The 14,042-nt window shown below is 38.7% G+C and overlaps 1 protein-coding gene across 1 annotated transcript in view; it reads right to left on the bottom strand.

Moving 5' to 3' along the window:
- Positions 1-14,042, bottom strand: part of LOC114654860 (cystine/glutamate transporter-like) — an 81,720-nt gene that overhangs the window by 14,072 nt on the left and 53,606 nt on the right. The window contains exon 8 of the mRNA XM_028805695.2: positions 2,650-2,753. Coding sequence (XP_028661528.2) covers positions 2,650-2,753 — 104 coding nt within the window. The remainder of the gene's footprint in view (positions 1-2,649; positions 2,754-14,042) is intronic.

Genomic DNA, 14,042 nt, shown 5'->3' with positions numbered 1-14,042 from the left:
CAAGGTTCAATGGTTAATAATGGATTCGTACACAGGATTTGTAAGAGTCAATTCAATTTGGCAGAAGCACCTCTGGCTGGTATGTAGAAGATCATGAAGTGGGTTGAAGATCATTGTGGTGCAGTAATGTAAATTAGCATTACATGTAATATAAATAACAAAAGTCAGTGTTCAAGTTTTGCAATACTTTATGTGTAAAATTACTGATGTCAGAGCTAACATTGTGCCGGTTACTCAGGATCCCTCAGTGGGTGTTATTCACTCTGCTGTACTTCATCAGTTTCAGCCAGTTTCTTTTTAATAAAATTGTGAGTTGTATGAATCCGTCTTTTTATCCTCTTGATTATATGACTGCTCACTTTTTTAAAGGGGTGTTTGATGTAATTAGTTCTAATGTACTGTCAATTGTTAAACAAAAAGTACTATCACTCAATCAATATACAGCTAATACTGTATATGATGCTCAAATGTGTCTGTCTAATGTTGCAAGGTGGCCTGCCTTAAACCACGATTATTTTAATTTATCAAATAGTAGTGTGCGAAGCAGACTTCAGGGTCATGCTGTTGTGTGATGGTGGGCTTCTTTCGTAGTAAGCCAAATTAAGAGGATTGCAATTAAGTAACTTGTATAATCTTTCTTTCAGGAAACAGTGGGCAACACCACAAAATATAATGAAAGGCACTCCCACACACAAAGGTAGATGGCTTATTAAAAGGTAGACGTTGGTGTTTGGACTTGTCAGACAGCACACTGCTGTACAGCCCCACAAAGGTTTGCCACATTGTGACAGAGAAGAAATATGGACTAGCTCTGCCACCTGAGATGAGTGCATGGATGAGGCAGACCCTGTCCCTGAGGACATCATCACAATGTCAATTCAAAGATATTTGGATGTTTTATATTGAATTAAAAAGTCTTGTACATATGGCAACATTGGTATTTACTTAGCAAAATTAATTATTTGTTTATAAGTTCAATTAGAATATTCTTCGCACCTCTGTACATAGTCTGCATCAATTTACACTGTGTTCCAGTGGCACGCCAGGCACTGCATGACGGCACATTGCTCTCTCCACTCAGCTGTTGCCTTTTGCTCCCACTCTTGTATTTTTTTTTTCTTTTATCTGTGACTAACACACACAGATAGTCAAAAAGAATGCTTTTGATATTCTCCCCTTCAGTCAGTAATACCTTAAGTTTAAATTCACGGAAGTTTATTCCTCTGTGTTCTCCCATGGCTTGTAGTAAAGATGTCACTCAGGAACATGGCCCAATATATATGGTGATTAGATTATGAATATTCAAATAAGGTGCTTATAAATCATATTTGTTTACTGACGAGAGGTGACAGGGAGTGTCTAAAAGCTCATGCACAATTGCATAGTTTTAAGTTGATCTGAGTTTCATAAAAAAACTTGCTGTGGCACATGGTGTACATATCATTTTAATAAATCAGACTTTTTTATGTGTAAACTGTTTTTGCCTTTCGAGCATAAGAAAAATTTTAGTATGGTAGTTTATACATGAGACCCTGGTCTTGACTCTTGTTACTGTGCAAAGAAAGTTTTCTTAAAACATCTTTGTGTTCTCACTAACACCCTTTTGCTAACGACATTCCAAGTCAAGCATGTTTCCTTCTCCATAGGCTAAGCAATAGTAAAGTATTACCACTTATTTGTAACACTCAGGAACCTAAATATTGGACAGAACAAATGTTCCATGTGTATGTTGCCTGTCAATTCATCAATAGCTATAGATATATGATCAGTCTGACTAAAACAATCTATCATTCAACTTTGGATATTTTCTACCAAAATATGAACATGACGTACAGCAGTTCTAGTTGACAGTGGTACTTGTTTCATGGTGTAACTATAGGCTGTGTGTGTAAGTCTGGGATGCCACAAGTGACTGCAAGGCTGTTGTTTCACATGGCTTAATTATAAACGTGCATGCCCACTTGGTATTAAAACGAATGGATTAATGGTATTTTCATACACAGCACTACATAAAGCTTCATTATGATTATTGCACTTTTATATTGCTTATGTCTTTGATGTATCAAACTTGATGATGGTCAGTTTCCAATTGAGTTGAATTAAATTTCACATGAGGGAGGGCCTACTTTATTTTTTGCACCAGGGCCCTTCAAGTTCAAGTCATGCAACTTTACCTATAAAATACCTATTACAAAGTTTACAATACATATGTATCAGTGAACTCTTTGTTTTTAGCTTAGTGCCCAATGTAGTTTAGAGGAAACCACTATCTGCTCACTCTTGTTGAGTGAGTAAACGGGTATATTCCTTCTGTGATAACGACTTGTTTTTAACATCTTACTTTGTAGATTTGCACTGTAGTAACTGCCGGTGGCCAGCTGCAAAATCTGCCCACACCAACCTGCCCAGCGCCACCACACCACTGTGTTATCCTTAGCATGGTGAATAAGATTCACTGAAAGTACCATGCTCCTGAAGCCAGTGGCCAATCACCCCTCACATTGTACTGTTTTATGATATTTATGAGAGAGAGAGTTGACTTAGCCATTCCATAAAACATTTCTTTGATTTAAACATCTAACTCACTTCTTGACATTTCACTCTTCCCCGTCTAGTATAAAATGATGGTTTGAAAACTTATATTTTTACCTGGGACCAGCAAAGCAGCTTGCCATCTGAGTTCCCAAACAGGATGCAGCAACAAGGATGGGAATGACAGATGAGAAACCTTGGAGTGCTCTGTCAGCGAAGCTCTGAAAAAGATTACATGGGGGAAAAACTTCAGCTATGGAAAATTTTCAAATAGTATGTTGCAGCTGTTCCATATTTACATAGTTCTGGATTCAAAACTGATCTGGCAGATGACAGACAGATTTGTTTTAAAATTACAATTATACAAATTTTAGTACAGCACCAAATGCCAATGTCAATGATGACAAGTTTTGTACTCAGTTGTTTATTATGGTTTGGCCTGAACTGTACCTGTGACTCCTCACCTACTGGTGATCTCTCTCATTTGGTCTTTTTTAAGTGTGTTCACATATAATGCACAAAGCACCTACTGTGATAGCCATGACTGTCTGTATGTCTGCATGTCTATCTGTCTGCCTACATGACAAAATTCCTCCAGTTGAGTCAGAGCTGGGAGGAAGGAAGGTAACACTCATTGAAGGGTGGTGGACAGAGAGAAACTGTATTTGTATTACTTGTGTACATGGTTTGGGACTCGGTGGTGTCCCCTTTCCGTCACACTATGAATAGTTCACTGTTTCTGTTTTACTGTGAGAGTGGTTCAACCAACTTGCATATTTTCCTTTTTTTCACATCAGATAGAATGCTACTGATGACATACATATCCTCAACATAAGTTAATGAAAAACCAGTAGGAAGCCACTTTCACTGCTGGCTGCTTGAGAGTGTGTGGGACTGCAGTTCTCTTAGCATGTCCAGTGAGGAGCACATAGAAACTGCTGCATGCATTTTCCTCCTGCTAATACTTTAATTAGATACCAGTAAGTTAAATGATATAACTAACTATAAAAGTATAAAATGCAAGCAAGGAAAAGAAGGTTATCAAACTATGCATGAAGTACCCTGTGGCGTGTAAACAACTGTGCACAGAGTAAATAAACAGTTAGTCACTGCTATTTACCTTGCCCTATACCAAGCTCACAGCTCCAGTATTTGCACATTATTATGATTCAGTATTTCACTGTTACTATAATTTACACACGTCCAGGTGACAGGGACAGTACCGATTTTCAGGCAATGCGTCACACTAAGTATCTGAAGAATATCTAAATGCTTCGGCCTTAACAGGCTGCCCATTTGGTAAAACATTGCTCTGCCAAAACAAAGATTCTCATAATATATTTAGAACAGTGCATACAAAACTCTCTTTCACCAAATACCAGTTTAATATAACAAAGTATATATAATAGCCACGTCAAAACACTGAAGCGGAAAGCTTGATTGATAACTTGGGTTAAATTTAAACAGCAATGCCAAAACAGCCAAAGAGCAGACAAAAATAGCCAGAACAGTTATGTATTTGTTTCCACTTGAAGCATTGTTTGGAATCATATATGTTAATTTGTGAAAGTGTGTTTCTTTATTCCTGCCCTGAACCCTTGGTGTTGATGATGAGATAAAGCAGGCATTAAACAAATTAGAATAGGCATCATGTATCAATATTCATGCTATACAAGTATCCCAGTTTAGGACTTTGAAAAATTGGTCCATCAATGTACCACATTCAGCTGATATCCATAACGGTCTGACGCTATAATAAAGCTTACCTTTCACTGATGTTTTTCCCCGACATTTGTCAAAACTGAAAAGCTTTGAAAGTCCCTTTTCATGAAAATTACTATAGTCAGCAAAGAACGGATTAATTGCAGAGGCTTTCTGTTTTTTTATTTAAGCTGTGTTAGTTGCCAACTGCAAATTGTCACTATGTATGAATATGGTGTGTGTGTTTATGTGTCTGTGAGAGTGATCCCTGTGGTTGACTAGAGTCTGGTCCAAGTCTGCTCTCACCCTTTTTCCCAATCCTGGCGAGGTAACTTTTGGACCATGAAATAGACTGAGACATATGTAAAACCCACCTACTGAACTCAGTCCTTTGAAAGCTATTGTGTCTGCACTGCCCTTGAACACATCTAGACGTTACAGCATGCGCATGTTTCCTAAGTTATTTATTAATAACACCACTCATTTTGATCTGAATTCTTATTTTAACTCACTTATGTTGACATCTTTAATGTTGCTACAGTAAGTAATCCTGCTCTGATTCCTTGCCAGATGAAAGTAATGTTAATAATTTAACAAGGTCGATCCAATAATATCAGAAGCTAAAATAATAGAAAGGGGAGAAATGTCCAGGGGCACAGCTCAAGAATTAAGTTTGGTAAGTTCATCTTTCTGAGCCCATCCTATGGTCTTGAACTGCATAAGTGGTTGGATATTCTGCTGTTTCTTCTGTTTTCAGGAATGTAATTCTAGTACAGTTATGTGAAAAAGTAACTTCATCATAAGTGGTAATGAGTGTAGGCATGTACATTATTTTTTCTTGTGACAAATCTGCATTTTTGTTAATTTAGATTATCAGAATGAAGACACCATGTAAATTGTATGTTTCATTTGTTTATCACCTTTATCTGTAGACACTGTTTGCATAAAGAAGTAATGTTTGCCTGTTCGAATATGTTGAAAAAAATTAACCATTTCCATGGGGTGTACTTACTTTTTCACATGCACTGTATTTAAGGACAATAACCCAGCCACAGGGGATGCACAAACCAGTGTGTTTCTTCGTGCTGGTCCCAAGCCCAGATAAATGGGGAGGGTTACGTCAGGGAGGGCATCCGTGTGTAAAATTTTGCCAAATTAATATGCGGACAACAATACAAATTTCCATACCGGATCGGTCGAGCCCCGGGTTAACAACGACCGCCACTGGTACTGTTAGCCAACAGGGTGCTGGCGAAAATTGGGCTACTGTTGGCAGGAGAAGAAGAAGGAGAAGAAGAGGGGGGAGACATGTCTGGAGGCAGGAGGAGAGGTGGAAAGTAAATAGAGTGGAACTGAGGGTAGGAACTTTGAATGTTGGCAGTATGACTGGTAAGGGGAGAACATTAGCAGATATGATGTAGAGAAGGAAGGTTGATATATTGTGCGTGCAAGAGACTAAATGGAAGGGGCGTAAGGCCAGGTGGATTTGAGGTGGATTCAAATTGTTTTATCATGGTGTGGATGGGAGGAGAAATGGGGTAGGAGTTATTCTAAAGGAATAGTATGTCAAGAGTGTTTTGGAGGTGAAAAGAGTGTCAGGCAGAGTAATGATTATGAAGCTGGAAATTGGAGGTGTGATGATGAATGTTGTTAGTGCATATGCACCGAATGTTGGGTGTGCAATGGGTGAGAAAGAAGATTTTTGGAGTGAGTTGGATGAAGTGATGGACAGTGTACCCAAGGGATAGAAAATGGTGATTGAAGCGGATTTCAATGGGCATGTTGGTGAAGGGAACAGTGGAGATGAGGAGGTGATGGGTAGGTATGGTGTCAAGGAGAGGAATGAAGAAGGTCAGAGGATAGTGGATTTTGCCAAAAGGATGGACATGGCTGTGGTGAATATGTATTTTAAGAAGAGGGAGGAACATAGGGTGACGTACAAGAGTGGAGGAAGATGCACACAGGTCCTGAGGTGGTAGTCATGTGGTGGGTGTGGTAACACGCGGCATCAGTGCATGCTCCTAACCTCATACTGTGATGCTCAGATATCATCCTAAAAGCAGCTTAGGCCGTATATTTCTGGAGAGAGTTATGGACATGCTGTTTGGATCAAAACAGCACAATATGAAAGTCTGGCAAAAGGTAATAAAGCTTATTAAAACTTTACTGTTGTTATTAACATAGAACTTACAAAAATTGCCAACCGATAACACAAGGCATAGCTGCATGGCCAAACAACATTCATCTGATTGTGCAGGAGATACACTGCCTGGCCAAAAAAAAAGTCGCCACCAAAAAAAAAGCTCACACACTCTAATATTTTGTTGGACCGCCTTTAGCTTTGATTACGGCACGCATTCGCTGTGGCATTGTTTCGATAAGCTTCTGCAATGTCACAACATTTAGTTCCATCCAGTGTTGCATTAATTTTTCACCAAGATCTTACATTGATGATGGTAGAGTCTGACCGCTGCGCAAGGCCTTCTCCAGCACATCCCAAAGATTCTCAATGGGGTTAAGGTCTGGACTCTGTGGTGGCCAATCCATGTGTGAAAATGATGTCTCATGCTCCCTGAACCACTCTTTCACAATTTGAGCCCGATGAATCCTGGCATTGTCATCTTGGAATATGCCCGTGCCATCAGGGAAGAAAAAATCCATTGATGGAATAACCTGGTCATGTGGAAATGCTCTTACTTTCACTATTAAACATAGACCTGAGTTCTACTGTTGTTTTTCTTCGATTTGATTTCACCAAACGTTTAAGTGATCACCGATCACGATCATTCAGGATTTTTTTCCGGCCACATTTCTTCCTCGAAGACGATGGGTCCCCACTATCCTTCCAGTTTTTAATAATGCGTTGGACAATTCTTAACCCAATTTTAGTAGTTTCTGCAATCTCCTTAGATGTTTTCTCTGCTTGATGCATGCCAATGATTTGACCCTTCTCAAACAGACTAACATCTTTTCCACGACCACGAGATGTGTCTTTCGACATGGTTGTTTAAGAAATGAGAAGCAACTCATTGCACCAGTTGGGGTTAAATAACTTGTTGCCAGCTGAAAGATAATCGCCCATGCAGTAATTATCCAATAGGAGGCTCGTACCTATTTGCTTAGTTAAATCCAGGTGGCGACTTTTTTTTTGGCCAGGCAGTGTATTTGTGGATGTTTTCTGTAAGACATGGCTGAAACTTCTGCATGTCCAATCAGTGCAAACAGCCGTAAAGAAAATTATGAATGGTCAGGAAAATGACCCATACTTTATTAAAGCCATTTAAGAAATATTGCATGGGCAATGATTCAATAATGGCAAAATTGTAACCTCAACTCATATAATACTACAGCTCCTCTCGAGGCACCCTGTCATATGCTTTCTCCAGGATCTACAAAGATGCAATGCAGCTCCTTCTGGACTTCACCATGCTTCACCATCAATATCCAAGGAGCAAATATAGCATCTGTGGTGCTCTTTCCTGGCATGAAACCATACTGCTTCTCACTAATCATCACCTCCCTTCTTAACCTAGGTTCCACTACTCCTTCCCATAACTTCATGCTGTGGCTCATCAATTTTATTCCCCTGTAGTTACTACAGCTCTGCACATCCCCCTTATTCTTAAAAATCGGCACTAGTACATTTATTCTCCACTCCTCAGGCATCCTCTCATTTTCTAAGATTCCATTAAACAATCTGGTTAAAAACTCCACTGCCATCTCTCCTAAACACCTCCATGCTTACATTGGTATGTCATCTGGACCAATGGCCTTTCCATTCTTCATCCTCTTCATAGCTGTCCTTACTTCCTCCTTGCTAATCCGTTGTACTTCCTAGTTCTCTATTGCCACATCAGCCTCTCAAAGTACTCGTTAAATCTGCTTAACACACTCTCCTCACTACACTACAATAACACTACAATATTAAAATTGACAGCACATATTCATAGTTAAAAACAGAAGAAAACAAAACCAAAGTTTAAACAAATATCTAAAGAAAAACATCTTAGTAGAAGAGCCAACAAATTGTGTTGCATATACTGTATTTTGTAACAAAGTAATTTTGGCTGACAGAAAAAGCTTCACATCAACATTTGTACTGATGGAGCACGTGGGTTAATAACAAAGTGTAAAATGGCATTAAAATATTCTACCTATGCTGCTTCTGTACATCATAAAGAAACAAAAAATAAATAAATAAATAAACTTTTTTTAACATTTATTTCTTTAATTGATTTTATATATTACAGAACAGTGTATAAAATACAAATCAGTGTTACAACAAACATGTTAAGTTTCATAGTCTCAACACACAAGTTTCGATGGCGCCGATTACACTCATTCGCAAAGATTTCCACTCTCCGAGGAGCCGACAGGGCACTTGAAGTGTCACAAACAGTGCGAGAAGAGGGGACGCTGCCCGAAACTGCGAAACTCTCGACCCCGCAGAGCAGCCGACATTCCACACCTCCCAGCGTCCACTTTGTTCTCACGCACATTGTTTACAGCTCACCGCAGTTAAAAAGTAGAAAGACGCAAAGCTGTTTTCCTCATCTCTTCTACTATCAAGTACTGCCAACTAAAAAAAAGTTACAATGTGGCAGTTTCCGCGAAAGTGACGTGGACGAATAAATAAAACTTCTCTGTCAGAATGCGCCTGGCGGCGGACGGATCAGCGCTGTAGTCCAGATAGGAGGGCTGGGAGAGGACGACGTGGGGCGCACTTCCAAGGGATAGATCGGCGTGTTTGTGTTTACTTCTTTTGAATATCAGTAAAATAACTCTCACACAAATAATAACAATTCGTAAAGATGATATAAAAATGGTGTCCACAAACAAAGTGATTAGTTCCTGCATTATAATATGTTCTGTGGTCATACGTAATTTCCATATCGCGTGGTCATACGTAATTTCTGTTTCAAACGTGAAAAGAATTTTATATATATAAATATTGCACACCCCCGTGACCCTGTGTTCGGATTCAGCGGGTTGGAAAATAGATGAATGGATGGATGGAAATATTGCACAAATGCAACTTTGTTATCTGAAACACAAAAAGCCTTTGACCGCCTAATTGCTTTGCTCTGAGGGGACCCATTACTATCAAGATATGGCTATGCCTTTCAACGCCAAATGTCAAAGTAGAAACTATCCACGAAATTCTTTATATTTTCTTCAATATTCTCTAGATAGCACCATTTTGTCCAAAAGAAGTATAATGAATTACAGTACATCCACTTGTAGATTAGAGGGATCTAAATAACATCACTGTTTAAAATAATTACAATTTTAGAAGATGTTGGGACATACACTATTTTTTTAATTAGATACTACAAGTGAATACAATTTAATACAAATCTTTGAAGGAACTAAGTAAAAATACTAAAGTTGTGGAACTTCCAGAATGCGAAGAATAGACTTTCAAATGTTTGTAAGAAAATACGACATCAGCTTTGTTACTATTTTAAATAATATTCCTGTCTTTTTAAAGCATCTTTCCAATGTCAAAAGTCCTTGAAACGTAATAGTAACCATACCAACAGAAATACGAAGTCAGTCTTTTACAATATGGAAACTTATACAGCACATACTGCAAAGTAAATCCATCCATCCATTTTCCAACCTGCTGAATCCGAACACAGGGTCACGGGGGTCTTCTGGAGCCAATCCCAGACAACACAGGGTACAAGGCAGGAACCAATCCAGGGCAGGGTGCCAACCCACCGCAGGACACACACAAACACACCCTCACACCAAGCACACACTAGGGCCAATTTAGAATCGCCAATCCACCTAACCTGCATGTCTTTGGACTGTGGGAGGAAACCGGAGCGCCCGGAGGAAACCCACGCAGACACGGGAGAACATGCAAACTCCACGCAGGGAGGACCCGGGAAGCGAACCCTGGTCTCCTAACAAAAGTAATTGATTAGCACAAAAAAAACAATAATCAAGAATAAAAATAAAAAACTATAAACCAGTCAAGAAATCAATGCATAGTTCTAGATAAAGAATAACAAAACAAGAATCTGATCAGAGGAAGGAATATGGAAAGAGAAAGCAAGGATGTTAGCAGGAATTCAAAGCCTTATAAACAGATGAGATTTAAGTTGACTGTAAAATGTATGAACTGAGTTATAAGATGACACTGGAGGTGACTTTCTAAAATATTGAAATAATTTAACTATATACTCATGCAAATTGTATACAAGGATTCGTTTGCATAAGTTTTCTTTTCAGAAAACTGGCCTGTAAACACAGTTGTGAATGCTGCTGCAACATCACAGATCTGATGTACCTTGTGCTATGTGGGATTTCTCTGGGCATTTTAGTTTCCTCTCACTTTCCAGAAATACACAGTTTATGTTTGCTTGTTTAAGTGACAAATACCCCTGTAAGAGACAATGAGCATAAGGGCATACATTGGATTAAGTGTTGTTCTGGACTCCTTTGACCATGTGTTGAAATTAAAGGGTTAATAATATGAAGGAGAGAATTTTATTTCAATCAAATGTAAAGATGCATAGTCTTTGTCAATTATTATAGAATATAAGCTGTGTAAGCCCGTGCTGTAAAAAGCCCGGGGTCCTAGAAACTATTGAAATCGTCAGAAAAAAAATTGAAATGTAGAGATGTCAGGTAATTAAAAGGAACTACTCTGGGCATCTCTCTCCTAGGAGATTTCGTTTTGCTGATGTGCTCGCATCACTTGTGCATTAGCGGCTGGAGGAAAAGTGAAAGGGATACCGTTTTGCCGATGTTAGCGGCTAAGTGACTTTTGTCTGATATTTCGTTTCGCTGACATGCTGGCCTCGCTTGTGTTATTAGGGGCTAGGGGAGTTTTCTGTTTCCTCGGAGGTGGAGCCCTTAGCCCGACTCCACCTCTCACTTCAGGGCCAGACAGAGACACACACTTCCATGCGTAGACGTTAATATATAAGATTTATGAGAAATTTCTACACGATTTCTTTTTTTTACATTTTTTGTATCCTATGTCTACATTTTGCTTATCTTTTATGTATCATCATTGTAAAAAATTTTGTGATGTTTGAACTGTCTTAATATATTTATGTCTTCAAGAACTGTAAAAACATTTTTATAAGTCTGCTTATACAGTAAATCTTTTGGAAATGTGTTATTTGTGAAGCATTGGTTCTAGCTACAAGCTTGATTTAAAGATCTGAACTTAGTTCAGATTTACTAGTATTTAAAATATTTTTGGAGTTGTGTACACCTTCTGCACATTCTGAACTATTTTCCTTGTCTTATATTTTGAGTACTATTAAATTTTATCACTACAGGGGGTTTGCTACCCATAAAAAAACTTCCTACACTTTGTCTTTAAATTACTAGATGAGTAACTTGTTACACATATAGGTCTGAAACTTTGCAGGGATCCACAGCAAAAAGAAAATATTTTAATGGTCACTTACAATATTCCTGGTTTGGCTGGAGTCGTTTATTTTGTCAACAATAATATCTCCAAAAATTCAGCACAGTTTTCACCAGTATGCGTTTTTTAATGACTGGATCTTATTGTATGCAAAGTGCAGAGTTTGGTACTTTAGGGTTTCTAAGAAAGCTGTTAAGGCATCTAAAGCAGCAGAATGTGAATAAATAAACTGAATATATCGAAGGTAATCAGGCATGAGGCCATCTGAATTGTGCCACTGAAAGTAATCTGGTTTGAGAAGTTAACAGCTGAACCACCAATCAGATGGGTGGTCAAAACATATAGCAAGCAAAGCCTTGTCATGTGTTTAAAGGCAATATTAAGTAGAGGCTAACTGGGGAAGTAGGCAGAGACCAGGGGCCTCATGTATAACGCCGTGCGTAGAACTCACACTATAACATGGCGTAAGCACAAAAGCGGGATTGTGCGTACGCACAGAAAAATCCAGATGCAGGAATCTGTGCACACGCAAACTTTCACGTTCTTCCACTACATAAATCCCGATCAGCGTGAAAAGTAACGCACGTGCACGTGGCTTCTGTCCCGCCCCAAATTCTTCCCAGAATTACGCCTCTTTGAATATGCAAATCAATATAAATAGCCTTCTGTGAAAAGACAATGGGAAAAGCACAGGGGGAAATATAAGAATTTCAGCGAATACCAAGTGGAGGCAAAGGAAAAACATACTATTTGTTGGTGTAAACAGTGGTATAATCAACAAAAGAAAGTTGATCAAGTGACAGAGTGTCGGAGAAACTCGAAAGATCAAGTTCGCAAAGTCGCACAGTGCCCGAAATAAAAAAGAAATCACATATCAAAGTCACCGTGAAAAGGCAAGTCGTAACCCACCGTCTGAGTGTCATATGAAAGCTTATTAGGGTACAGAGAAAAAAAATAGGCACACAGTGGGAAAAAAGCACGAAATGTCAACTTTAATCTCGAAATTTCCACTTTAATCACGTAGTTTATTTTGCCATTAAAGTAGAACATCATAAACTTCATCTTAAAACCGTTTATTTTACTAGTTTCTCAAGTAGCACATTAAATGCTTTGTTCTGTATTTGATCTTCTATGTGCTCTATGTGTGTGAATCACTACGTGCTTCCGTTCTTTCTCTTTCTCCGTCAGGAAAAAGAATCCATTACATTCGAGATATTACAGCTCTCTGAATAATTAAAATACTGAGATGTATACGTGATATCATTTTCATGATGATAGGAATGAAAGCATGTTATTAAAAATGGGAACACGGTGGCGCAGTGCTTGTTCATATCTCACGCAAGAGGCTTGCTGCGCCATGCGCGACCTTTGATGAAATAATTTATTGCAGAAGTACTGCCTCTTTCAAACGTACTAACCTCCAATTCCTCTACTTTGCTTTTTCCAAATACCCAATCGCCACACAGTCAGCTCTGTAATAGACGTTAAGCCATCTGTAAGCTTAGAATGCCGATTCTTCAAAACTTTTAAGGAACATTGAAATATCTTCGTAGTACATGTTTAATTATTCTATTCGTCTATCCTTCCAGTGTCACGTCAGCACCAGCAATAATACAGCGCAAGGCAGGAGCTATCCGTGAACTAGCTAGCGCTGCGGCACCGTGTCCTCACATGTTTAATTATTAACAATACAGATTATTTAAATGAAGTTAAAGTTTTATCTGTATACTATAAGCAACATATTTTGCTGCATTTCATCTTAAAAATGATATTGTCATCATACGCGCTTTATAAAGTGGCGCAGGTTGAAAAATATTATAACTGTAGTGTAAGTTTACAGTGAGGTAATTGTACTTATTAAGTAAACAGTTCTACAAGGAGCACTTGATGGACTGATTGAGTGTGTTTATAGTTCTTGGGATGAAACTGTTTCTGAAACGCGAGGTCCGTACAGGAAAGGCTTTGACATTTTTTGCCGTGGTTGAGGTAGTGTGTAGCCTACTTGAAACTGTATACCGATAATTCTCTTTCCGATCAATTGCTGCTGTGATTCCCCACTCAGATACAGTGATATAAATACTCCGAGTGGTGCAGTGAGAGTAATATGGAAAAAGATGATCCACAGTGGCAACCCTTAACGGGAGCAGCTGAAAGAAGAAGAAGATGAAGTGAGAGTAACAACGCTAAAGCAGTTATGGTATTTGGAATACTATGGCTATTCCCTGGACCATTATATTGCTACAGGTTAATTACAATCAGATGCATTACACTAATAAACAATATGCAGTTAGTTTCAGTGTATTTATAAAGTCGCGTCAGGAACGTGGGTCTAAGAAAGGGTGACCGCACAGGAACAGTAGCACTGCTTTGACGCTGGGTGCCGCTAGTCTGCAAAACCAAGCGGAGAAATTGCGTA

This window comes from Erpetoichthys calabaricus, chromosome 1 (genome assembly GCF_900747795.2).
Source record: "Erpetoichthys calabaricus chromosome 1, fErpCal1.3, whole genome shotgun sequence".
Lineage (NCBI taxonomy): Eukaryota > Metazoa > Chordata > Cladistia > Polypteriformes > Polypteridae > Erpetoichthys > Erpetoichthys calabaricus.
Note: the sequence above shows the minus strand (reverse complement) of the source record. Positions and strands in the feature narration are given on the sequence as shown.